The 13213-nt window shown below is 44.7% G+C and overlaps 1 protein-coding gene across 1 annotated transcript in view; it reads right to left on the bottom strand.

Annotated features, from left to right (window-relative positions):
* Window positions 1-12043, bottom strand: part of PAWR (pro-apoptotic WT1 regulator) — a 76461-nt gene extending 64418 nt beyond the window's left edge. The window contains exon 1 of the mRNA XM_086471459.1: window positions 11558-12043. Within this exon, the coding sequence (XP_086327585.1) occupies window positions 11558-12043 (486 nt within the window). The remainder of the gene's footprint in view (window positions 1-11557) is intronic.
* Between the last annotated feature and the right edge of the window lie 1170 nt (window positions 12044-13213).

Genomic DNA, 13213 nt, shown 5'->3' with positions numbered 1-13213 from the left:
AACATTTTTAAGCTCAAGCCAACTGTTTATCTGCTAGGGCCTGGATACTTCTAGATGTTATAGCACACCAATTTCTAATCTGAATTACTAAACGAGTAAGAGATTGGCTTTTGGTAACTAAAGAGGACATTACAGAAGAGCAGCCTTTATAAAATAACTTGCTGTTTTGTACTGAACATGTGGATCAGCAAAAAACCACATGTAGATCAGCAAAAAAAAACCCCTCATCTTCAGGTATGGTTCCACAGCGGCTTAAGCCAAGGTTTACATCAGATGAATCTTCTTCCTCAAAAGATGAGGCACAAAAATCTAAAAGATCAAGTGCTTACACAGAGTGAGAAGTACCACAGCCCTGCCCCCCCCCCCCCCCCTAAAAAAAAAAGGGTCCTAAGGGACAGCAGTAGATTGATGGCTGTAAGTCAGTCAAACAAAAGCAAGAGAACAGACCAGAGATCCTGGCAATGAAACAAAGTTAAATTAGAAGATGTCTCTTAACCATTATGACAGACTTGCTCTAGAATAACTAGTGAATAGGGATCATGACATGAGGCTAACAGATACCATGTTGGGTTTTGGAGGGGGAAGAAGAGGAAATAACAGTCATAAAAAGGTGGCTCATTATATATAAGGGTTCTTAAAAATGTGGACCTCACTGCCCAATGATATTTTGTATGCTAACAGTTTACACAGGTTCAAGGGGAGACTGAACGAGTATTTGGCAGTTAAATTCATTTTGATTTCTATCTATTTAGTAACCTTCATCTGATGCTGCAAGTCTTCAAGATGAAAACTGCCAAGAGGCTAGAAAACTAACTCTCAGGAAATACCTGGTAAGATTTCTACATTCTTTTTCCTTACTATGTGTCTGTTTATGGCCATCATAGGAACAAGACACTGAGCTAGGTGGCTCCTTAGTCAGACCCACTATAAGCAGTCTGATTTTCTTACAGTGTACAGAAAGGAAAAAATAAGCTAGAGCTTTACAAAACAATTAAGTGCATCTCATGTGCATACAGTGGGAAGAGATTGGTCCAGATGACCATGGGTTTCAGTTGAAATCCCATGTTCCTACAAACACTAAACTGCATATTGCATGGAAAATAATTCATAAAATATGCAGCAGTAACTACAGCAGACAAGTAGGACATGCACAGGTTCCTATGACTCATAAAAACAATTAGCAAGGTCACAAAGTTCTTGAGAGGAGGAACAGCGAAAGAGGGGAAATCCCAATTGCTGCTTGCTTGGCTTCTCCCTATCACTCTGGTCATTGATGTATTTGGCTTAGATACCATATATACAGACAACCAGCAGTTATTCCACGACACTTTTTCCACATCTGAGCACTGTACGCATTCTGCTCAGCTATTCTGCCTTTGTGCCTCAAATCTCATTATAGCACCTTTTATTTCCGCTGAGTAAAGCACACCTAGGTTGTTGCTCTGCCTAAAAACTAAAACCATGTTTTTTCCAGTTGTCGCAGGCAGCCACCAAGTATAGAGCTAGGCTCTCTGCAGCAGTGCATGCCAGGAGACAATGGATCTAAATTTAAAGGAGAGAGGCTCTGACCAAAAGAAGGGAAAACACTTTCATCATAAGGACAGTCAAGCACTGGAAGGGTTGCCCAAAGAGGCTGTGCTGTCCTCACCCTTGGAGGTTTTCAAGACCTGACTGGATAAAGCCCTGAGCAACTAGTTTGGACTAAAGACCTCCTGAGGTTCCTTCCAACCTTAGTTACAATTAGATTCAGTATCTACGCACAGAAAGCACTCAGTGCTGCCCCAGACCATGCTTCTACAAGTCTCTCACCTACTAAAAAGTCTCTGACTTCGAGGTTCAAAACATTATTTACCTACATACGCTTCAGATCAAGAAAATCAATGCTATCCCATTGTTGATGAAGTACTGCATAACACACTGTGCGAAGCCCATGCCTAGCACATATTTCTGTTTCATATTTTTGGTTTTTAGGTGGGTGAGAGTTAAGACAGACAAAATTTGCAGTTGACACAGTGTTATTTTGTTTCTCTGAGGGTTTTTTGTTTGTTTGGCATGCTTTGGTTTTTACACTTACCTTCACCCAGGATGATGTTCTCAGTTTAGGCACCAAACCTGGCTACATGTAAGCTGACGCGATTATTACATGGTAAGACTATACAATAGAATTGAATATGACACTTGCAGGCCTGGGGTAACAGACCTAAATGTTCCATCCAGTCCCTCGCAACAACATGCAAGCAGATCAAATACAGTAAAATCCTGAAATAAAACATCACAGTTGTGGTTTTTATTTTAATTTCCCATGACCCTGTGAAGCACGGGAAATAGTCATCCACCTACGGTCTTCCAATTGGAAAGTCTTTAAATACACAACCCCAACTTTAAAAAAAAAGCAGTAAAGAAAAACATACATGAGTTTGAATATAAATAATGAATGCAAACCAGATAAAGATAGTTTTAGGAAATCAGTACAAACTTGCGTGGAACTGAACACTGAACAGTGACCTTTCCAAAAGTCCCCTGTACGCTTCAAGCTACAGGAGGATTTAGAAAACAACTATGCTCCAGAGATGTAATGAAGTAAGAAGCACGGGAAGTTTGTGCTAATAAATATTTTGCATATCAATTCATATTTTCATATTTAATTTAGAGTTGGGATGGGATCGGTTTTATCCTTTCCTTGTGAAAAAGGAATCTATTTCCCACCAGCTCGAATGGGATAGACTGAAACTACATTTTTGACACAGGATTTTTTTTTTTTAAATTTTTTTAATTGGCACAGAAAGATCTGCTCAAACTCAGTTGACATCAGAGATGCATGAATATTCAAGCTGCATAAAGCAAACCCGAAATAGGGTAAGGTATAGTTGAGAGCTGGATGGCTTTTAGGGGAACGTGGTTTTTGCTTCTCTTGCATAGAAGGCGGAAACGCATCTGGGATACAGTACATTCAAAGCACAAACAGGCTGCTGGAAAATTATAATGCAAGTCTGAAGACATTATAAAATAATTCACAAGGCTTCTAGTGGTTTATGAATGACGGCAGAAATTAATCCATTCATGGTGTTTACTCTCCTGTATCCTCAGAGAATGTTACACCCACCTTTGTGTAACTCAATGGAGAAGGGTTGTATTTTTTTTTCCAGTTTTTTAATTAATAACTTACAAAAGTAGTTCTCACAAATGAAAAAATAGTTATAAAGACATTGATCACAAATAAATCACACACACTCCCCATCTAGACAGAAATCTCTCACTCTTTTTATTAAAACACAAAAGTCTAATTTTATCTTAAAATATTTTTTATATTTCATCATTTATTCCAATCACCTCCTTCCTGATGTGTTCAATAAATGAGTCTCTCAGTAATCACTCCTAATATTCAGGTTTGAGATGAACCAGGGTCCCCAAAGCCATGAAGGCATTTTGAAGACATGACAATTCCAAATGCTGAGGTTTTAGAAGCAGCAGCTTTGGAGTGCTGCTTCATTCACCCTTTAATTTTTTTCAGCCTTCAGGGTTTAATTATTAAGTTATTATTTCCTCCACAGCTGTGAATGTTAGAACTTACTTTTGAAAACACTATTACAAATACTTGTGATTGCAATTTAAACCCATTACCTTCAGAAGACAAGTTTTAAGTAAGTCTTACAAGAGGATGAGATAGCAAAGGTGGATGCAGCTGGAGAATTAAGCCAGAACACCAACTCATTATTCATCATTCAGGGTAGTTTCATTAAAATATAGTTTTAGAGGTTTATAATATTTTTTAAATATTAAATAGTTAAGTATCAAAATACCACAAGTTTTCCACAGAAAATCTATTTTAGTATGACTCTTCTAAAGCATTTATAGTTTCATCTACCTGAGACAATACAACAGAGCAACAGGATGGACTGACCTTTTGCCATCTTTCAAACTCCTCACTCTTTTGTCCTGCTGCCTTGGAAAAAGAAAGTTTTCCAGCACTTCAACTACCAAAAAAAACAAACTAGGAAACTGTAAACAATTTCTCTCACATAGACCATTTTACCAATTCAGCTGTATTAGTGTACACAGCTCTCATATTAGAGTTTTCTGCACCAGCAATTGCAGAAACTTTGAGTTTCCTCCAAGGATGAAGAGGGGCCTTGGACTTCGTCTCCCTGTAGTATCCCTAAAGCCAAACTGGTTACATGTGGCCCACAGACACATACTATTAGGTAGTGGAATACTGGCTGCATCTTCAAGCTCAAATGGTTCAAATCAATATTACAGGCTTCCACTGGCAGCCAGGTAAGTAGCATCCCTTGGGGGCTGATATTAGTGCCAATAACGTGCGACACCTTTATTAACAACCTGAACAATGGGATGGAAGGCACTCTAGACAAGTTTGAGGCTGACACCAAACTGGCAGGGACTGGTTAAGAGGCTGGAAGGCAGAGCTGCTATTTATACGAGCCTCAACAGGCTGAATACATTTAAAACTTTACCAGGTAAGACCCTAGGCAACCTGATCAAAACTGGCCCCACTTTGAGCAGGAGACTGAACTAGACAACTTTTTCAGAGAACCCTTCCAACCCATATTACTGTTATGATTCTGTGCCTATTACAGAGCAATGTGTTACACACCAACGCTGAAAACTCTTTCATACCCAGCTTTAAACATGTGATCAGACCCAGGGCTGGCTGTCAATACCTGTCTCTTGTGATGAAGTTTCATCTACAGTACAACCTTGAAATATTATCATCCATATTTAGGATACGAATTTAAATATTTTGAAATTAACTTGAAGTTACTGTTTGCACATTTATATGCCCAAGCCACTAGTTTCAAACAGCTGAAGCAGAAGAAGTTTCTTTTTGATTTGTAGGAAACCATCAACCTATCATTTAAGCAGTGTATTTCCAATTTGACGATCGGACTAAGGCATTTCTATTAAACAACAACAATTAAATATTTTCAGAGCAATTACTTGTTACAGTGAAGCTACATACAAATTTTGGAAAAAAATTGTCAGGCAGGTCATTTTTAGCAATACTTAGCAGCATGTGCACTTCAGTGAAATAACTGGTCATATCAACACTTCTCTCCTTGTGCTTTTCAGTGAGACTGAAGTCACGTCATTTTCACTGGAAAGCAAGATGCTTCATATGTTTATTTTGGTATAAAAGTAGACAAACGCACAGCTGATATGCTGCTTCTACTATTTACCCTACAACATTTTTTCTTCCAGATCACCTTGTCTTTTAAGTAGGCTTTAAAATCACAGAATCCTTTGGGTTGGAAAAGACCCTTAAGATCACTGAGTCCAACCGTTAACCTAGCATTGCCAAGTCCACCACTAAACCATGTCCCTAAGCACCACATCTACGTGTCTTTTAAGTACGTCCAGGGATGGTGACTACACCACTTCCCTGGGCAGCCTGTTCCAGTGCCTGACAACCCTTTCAGTGAAGAAATTTTTCCTAATATCCGATCTAAACCTCCCCTGGTGCAACTTGAGGCCATTTCGGCTTGTCCTATCGCTTGTTACCTAGAAGAGACCGACCCCCGCCTCACTACAACCTCCTTTCAGGTAGTTGTAGAGAGTGATAAGGTCTCCCCTCAGCCTCCTTTTCTCCAGGCTAAACAGCCCCAGTTCCTTCAGCTGCTCCTCACAGACCTTTTTCTCTAGACCCTTCACAAGCTTTAGGAACAAAAAACAATGGGACAGACAGTGTTTCACTCAAGTACTAGAGAAACAGCCTAAAAAGCACGCAGAAATATTTATCTTCAGCCAACCACCATCTACATTTATCTAGGGTTATGGGCTACATAACAGATTGGCAAGAAAAGACAGTAACTAGCAAGGGAAAACATTAACAAGCTTTCAACCACCAGTTACAACCTAAACTAAATACTTTCCTTATTTGCTGTAGAATTCAGTTATTCAACAGAAGAAGAAATACTTCACTTACTTTGCATTTATTTTCCACCTAGTATCATTTAAGATGATTCACCTCTAAAACAGGAGAGTGAAAAAAAACCAACCATACAATAATGTTTTTCAATTATACCTAACTATTAAAAGATCATTTTAAAAACCAACCTTCCCAAAACTGCACTTAAGAAGTAAGTGCAAAGTCAAAAGAATTAGAAGGGAAATTAACAGCTTCTGGTACTTTTCCATCACCATCCTTCCCATTCCAGTAGGAACAAGTGCTGGAATTAAAAAGAACTAAGTATGTAAAAGAATCTGTACTTTCTGGTAAAGTCCTGTGAATTCCAGCTGTAGGTACCAGTCTACAATCTTTTTCTCTATTAAAACAGTCTTATTAAATTCAGCAAAAAGAAAGTTATCCAGATCATCTCTTGAAGAGAAATTACATGACTTCCATGCGTCTCTTCCACTGGAAGACACTGCACTGCCCAGTGCTATTTCAGAACAGCATTATCCTAGAGCACAGGGACCCCAGGTTTAGAAAGTGTATGTGCAGTGATTTAGAAGCTGCTACAAGGCATTTGGAATTGAAAACTTTCCAGTCTTCCAAGTTTATTATGTGATTTATTTGACCAAATAACTTCCCTTACCTAGCTAGGTGTCACGATATTAAAGCATACTCTTACATTAAAGCTTACTCTTGAAGAAAAACAAACAAACAAAAAAAATCGGGATATAAGCTTATTATGTGCTAAAAAAAAAGATGGAAAGAAAAGGAAAAAAAGGACATGCCCTTTGAACAGGTATTGCCCAGATCTTGGTCAAAATCAGAATTCACAAAGGCATCAACAGCAAAACAGACTGGATGTAAACAAATCTCAATCCTTTTATCAGAATCTGAAAAGGCTTCTTGTATTGCTTCTTTCACCCTGCCACATCTGAAGGAAGAACCGTAAATGGAACTGTAGTAAGATGAATGTGTTCACTAGATAAAGCAAGCAGGAGGATGGCCTAAGATATCATGAATGGTCACCCAGGTCAAATAAACATATTTCAGACTTCTGTCACAACACTAATACCTCTGCATGGATGGTAAGGGTATCAGTGGTCAGAAACAGGGGTTTCTTCCAGTACTTTGAATAAACACTTATTGAGACCTTTTGCCCCCCAGCATATGCAAAAAGGAGCAAGTTGTTTTACACTAAAATACAGAGAGATGTTAGACAACGCAAAGACACTACCTGACTAATATGAAGAGATGGCTAGGACTGCTCTTTCAATTAACTTAATCCTTAGGTAGGGAAACCCTAGGAAAGATACTGCTGAAGGCAAACTTCTGGTCAAAAGAGTCTAACCACTAGCACAGGATTCCACTCCTCTCTCTAGTTTCCAGCCATTCAGAGAACTATTTCAATTCCTTTACAACGCACCCAGTAATTGCTATGCTTCGCACATTTGGCATTTAAATTTTCCTTAAGTTTTTCCAACTGGAACGCAGCAACTTTTCTGTCAGTCTACCCAACTCAGCACACTGGACTACTCTAGTAGCAGGAACTCACTGCTCTGTTTACTCACAACAGTGTCGTTCGGTATGATACCTACCAAGCACCACACATCCAGTGCCTTCTGAAGGGGCAGGCAGGCTCCTGGCAGAAAGCCAGCAGCATGGTTTCAAGAAGTCATACTCTTATTGCTGTTAACAAGACAAGAGATCTAACACCCGATGCAGATTCCATGTTTGAATCACTTCTACCTTTCACTCCATGAGTATCTCCGGTGTTCCCCAAAAACGGGTCAGGAGACTGTTGTGTCTCGAATCTGGCAGCTTCATGTGCAAAATACACAGACCTGAGTTCTTTACACCTTTTTAAATCATTCATCACCCTGTTATTAACAGAAGAATATTTCTGAATTTAGATGACTTCCCTCTGGTTAGGTGAAAACGTAAACTTTGTCTATAGGCACACATGAAATAAAATCCAGCTATCTAACTGTCCTTCCTAGATGGACGAAGATTTCGATTATATATACACCTTTTTTGAAAAAGGTAACCCCCAAAATAATTGTTATTCTCCTGGCTGGGGCTCAGATAAAACTTACCCACACAGCTATGCCAGCAGAATCCTCCAGTGTAAACAGTTACAAAAGTAAAGCTGCACTTTCACCAGTACAACTTGTTTTGCTTGGAGCAGGACAGCATACTATACAATACAAAACACAACTCTCATCCTACATGCGGGTCCTCACAAAGCACTGCCAGTGCAACATAACGGGAACTCTGTGTGTTTCTTGGATAGACACTAGTACAGCTGTAAATGAGAAAAATGTTACAAGTAAACTTAACACCTCCATCAAGTGAATACCTACAAACTGAGAAACACTTCCTAACACAGCTAAAAATGCTTATAAAGCTTAATGTTTAAAAAAAGGAAACTTACGTAACGATGATAATTACATACAATTCAGTTACCTTTCACAATCTGAAGAGCTGTTACAGGGCAATAAAACCCAAATCCCACAGCACTTAATATTCAGAGTGAAACCAACTTCCAAGATTCGACAAGCTATCAAGAAACTACTTTACAACCACTGAAAAGGAAAAAGCTGGAAGTATTTCAGAAGCCATTTTCAAAAGCCACCATTACATAGATAAGGACTAGTGCCGAGAAGATAAAAACCAGCCGTTACTTCTATCACAATGGCCTCTAAATACAAAGTGTTGCCAGTGCTCCCAACCTGTCACCACCTGTTTTCACAGCTTCCCCTCTGGTTTCTGTCCTCCACCAACTTCTATACAAAATACATTTAAGACACAGAACTGTTTAAAACCTAGCTCTACTACCTTCCTATTGAGCAGAAGAGAAATTAATCATTAACGAATAACGATCTGCTAACGTTTTTCATGCCCATTTCAAGATAACTGAGACAAGACAAACTTTTACTTTCCTTATGCCAGCACCTTTCACACCATTAAATTCTCCAGCTGCACTGCAACTGAAATTAGATCCTCCTTCTTTGGGGTAAAAACTGGTTTTGTGCTCCATTTTAGGCAGAGAAGCTCCTGGGCACTATGTAACTTCTGTGAGTGCATTATGTCGACAGTTACCCATTTTAATTTCAGAGTATCAGAATCTCCCCTTATCATCGTTCTCTACCACAGTGGCATGCTGATCATAAAAAGGAGATATTTAGCATAAAATGGCAACTCCAGTCTAGAGAAAGACTATCTTCTTGAAAAATGAGACAATAAAACACCCAGTAAAGCTCTACAAAGAGCATCTCCTGAGAAGCAATTTTAAAACATATACCACGCAGAGCTACGAGTGCTAAGCTGTTAAGCTCAGGGTGTACTACTACTGAGTCACCATGCACAGCACGGTAAAGCCATACCTAGCATCTCATGAGAAAGACAGCAAGAAACTGGAGTGTCGTAGGTTTTGAGCTCGATTATTCCAATAAGTCATCCCCTACATCGCAGCCTTCTTTTGTCCGAGTACTTCAACCGCCCGTGTTGAATCAGTACTTTAAAATATTTTCTCATGAATAAACAGATACATGAAAGACAGCACAATACTCTGCAAAACATTCACTGGTAAGTAGCTACTGATGTTTGGCACTGGACGCAGTTTTTGAAGCTGTCCACCATCAGGAATGATCCAGTGTTCCCTAGTTAAATAATTCTTAGGAATGCATGTGGTAATGATTAAAAACATTTAAGAAATGTGAAATACTGAAAAGAGAGAGCTTCACATAAAAGTAAATGCCAGTCAAAAATGCAACACTTACTACTAACAAGTTTCCCCAATAATCCCTTGTACAACAGGTATCTACATTTATTAAAATTTGACCCTGAAAATGCAGTGGAATGTTTAATCACTAGTTACAGAAGTAATTAGTATAAAGATACAAAAAGTTTCCAGGAAGTGCCAACACATGATGACAGGCAGCAAAGTTATTAGGCCCTCAGAAATATGGGAACGGGCAAGAACTCGCTTCTTAATGCCTAAATATGTTAACCTTAATAAATAAAACACCCTTAACAATGCAGTAGAAACTACAGTAGCAAATTCACACATAAGATTCTAATGGCTGCTGAGGAACGAATGTGTTTTCCTGGAAAGCAAAGCATATTTTGAGCAATACTTAAACAAAACAAACAAACTAAAACCCCAACCACCACCAAACCCACCAAACTAGCAAACCTCAAACCACACCGCCCAAAAATTACCAAAGGAACACTAGTTCAGAGAACTAGTTCAAAGAACTAGGATACTAGTCTCAGAGCTAAAAAGAAACCCACTGCCCAAAAACAAACAAGAAAAGGTGATGATTGGGGATGGGGTACACAGCAGAACCCCCTAAAATATGACGTTGTACAACACTTGCTGCAATGGGCAAAACCATTATTATCTGGGCTAGGACTAGTTTACTTAGAGAAGTAATGATACAGCATTTTAAGAGTTCCTATAGAAGCACAGGGGGCAGGTATTTAGGGGGCTTTGTATAAAACCAACCAACCCCAGCCTAGTAAGCTTGCACGCTGTGAAGCCAGAGAACTAAAGAACTCACTTGTGTTCCTTGCCTTCCAAAGCACGAATATTGAAGACCTATGCCAAAACACCTCACCTCAAACTAAAGACTACACAAGTAATTATTCTCAAAAACTACAATTATAAAGATTTCTGCTGTTCCTAAAACTCATTCCTCACCTTCCAATACCTTATTGCATGAAAGTGTCTGCTCTGAAAGTGCCTAGGATGTCACAAAAAAGCATTAGTGACTCCAGGTGTACAGAACATGACTTCACCTTCTCCTGCTGCTTTACAAACAAAGATCTTACTTTCTAGTGTTATTTTAATATTCTGTAATGCTAACCAGAAGAAGAACTACAAGTTTTTTCTGAGGTGATGGCGGTCATTACTAGTGCAAAACTGTAGACTGAAATCTAGCTTTGTTCAAGGTTTCCTGAGGCCGTTCTTACGAAGTGCAAAAAAAGCTAAAGACTTAGTTATCATTCTTCTGAATTCCTCTAGGAGTATTATAAATCAATGCCAGACTTTATACTAGTAGCAAACCACAGAGGACAGTGGTGTTGGCTGATAAAAATATCTTCCTCTGCCTTCAAAAAAATGCTCTTTAAACCACTACATTTTTTCCAGTGCAGGAAATTCTTCTGGGTTCTAAACAGAATAATATTTACACCTGAATATCTATTCAGAGCTCATAGATCGGTTTTCTTTCACTACTATTGTTTTGACCATCCTTTAACAGGCATGTGTCTCGGTCTGATCTTCCAAAAGCCCTCGAACTTCCCCTCTGCCAACGAGAGGGCAGAAAAAGAAGCCACAGGTCGTGACAGGTCTAACTAGAATAAGCGACACCTCGCCAGTTTGGGTGCCGCACGGTAACGTCCACATCCCTCCGACCGCCTCCAGGCCTTCACACTTCCCCACGCGGCGCGGGCAGAGCCCGTGTGTGTCCCCCCGCCGGGCGCGGCGCGCTCAGCACAGCACCGGTGCGCTCCCGGCCACCGCCCCCGCGGCTGAGCCCCCCGCCCGCACCGGGCGCTCCCCAGCGCCCCCAGCGGCGGCTCAGGGCGACAGCAGCGAGTCAGCGCGACGGCGGCGGCCGCTCCCCTCCCCCGCGGGCTCACCTCGGCGGCCGGGATGTTCACCACACCTGTCGACCTCCTCTTCTCCCTCAGCTTCCTCTTCTCGATCTGCCCCTTCCCCTTCCTGGCGCTGGGGCCCGAGCTCTTTCCCTTGGCGGCCAGCTTCTCCTCGCCCTCGGGGGAGCCCGGCGCGGCGGCGGGAGGGGGCTTGGCGGCAGGCTCTGTCCCCCTGCCCCCGGCCAGGGCCGCCGGCGGCTCCTTGGCGGGGGCGGCCCGGCCCAAGGCGGCACCGGGGAGGCCGACGCAGTTGACGGCCCCGCCGGCGGGGGGCGCGACCGGGCCGCCCGGGGGCAGGTTGTTGTTCAGCTCGGCGGAGGAGGCGACCCCCGCCGGCCGGACCTCCCCCCCGCCGGCCACCCCCGGGGCCGGCGGCGCCTGCTTCGCCCGCATCTTTTCCCGCTTGGCTTTCCACTCCTCCAGAAAGTCCGTGGTGCTGCTCCCGGCGCTGCGGTAGCCGCCGGTCGCCATGTTCCCGGCGGGCTGGACGGCGAGAGCGCCCCACCAGCACCTCTGCCGCCGCCCGCCCTGAGGCGGCTCTGCTGCCGCCCGGAGAGGAGAGGTCCCGGCGGGGCGGGCGGGAGAAACGGGGGCGGGGAGAGAGACTCAGAGAAGCACAAACACCCTGGAGAGAAACAAAAGGGGAGATGTGAACCATCCCGCAGCCCCGCCAACTCCCCAGGAAGCCCCCCCCCCCGATCCCCAGGGACGGGTCTCCATCACCGCCCGCCCTCACACGCCGCGCTCCCGCGGCTCGGACGGCGGCACCCCGCGCCCGCCGGGGCTCCCCTCACCCCTCGGCGCGGGGCTGCCCGGAGGCGCCCGCCTCGCCCGTTCGCCAACGCCCCGATGCGCGCCCGCCCGCCCGCCCGCCGCGGCCACGACGACCGCGAAGCGCCGTCCTCGCCCCCCGGGCCGGAGCGTCTGCCATCCCCCCGACGCCCGCTTGCCTACCAGGGAACCGTGTTCCCGCGCGGGGCGGGGCGGAGGCGGCCGGCGCTCACCTCCCGCCCGGCGGGGCTGCGGCTCGGGCGCTTCCCAGCGCCGGCGGCACCAGGTGAGCGGCACCGCCTCCCGCCGTCCCGGAAGGAGCGGCGCAGCCCCGAGGCTTCCCGAGCTCCCCCTCCCTCCCTCCCCTTTCCCCATCGCGGCGCGGACAGAGCCGAAGCCAGGGCGGAAACTGCCGAGATGGCCTCAACAATGGGGCGAGGGCGGGGAGGCCCCGCCCGGGCCGGTGCGCTGCGCGCCGCGACCTGACCGCGCCGGGTGCCGTCCCGCCGCGGGGTCCCGCCGCCCCGCCACCTGCCCCGGGCGGCGACGGCACGGGAAGGGACACGGACCCCGGCGCTCCCGACGAGCGGCAACGCGGGCGTGACGGAGGGGGCGAGGGGCGCCGCGGCCGCCTGAGGAGCGGAGCGGGACGGGACGCCGCCGCCCGCCTCGGGCCGCGCTCCCGCTTCACCGGCAGCTTTAACGGGGGCTGCCAGAGCCCAGCCACGGGGGGCCGGAGGAGGCGGTCCAGTGTCGCCTCCCTCACGGCCCGCGGGGGGAGGGCTCCGCTAAACCCGCCCCGCACCTGCCGGAAAGCCTGCGGTGAGGGGGCTGAGGAGCCCGCCGCGCCCTGCCGCCGGCGGGGCAGCC

This window comes from Leptosomus discolor, chromosome 1 (genome assembly GCF_034619465.1).
Source record: "Leptosomus discolor isolate bLepDis1 chromosome 1, bLepDis1.hap2, whole genome shotgun sequence".
In the NCBI taxonomy this organism is placed as follows: Eukaryota; Metazoa; Chordata; class Aves; order Leptosomiformes; family Leptosomidae; genus Leptosomus; species Leptosomus discolor.
This window is presented reverse-complemented; position numbering and strand designations above follow the sequence as displayed.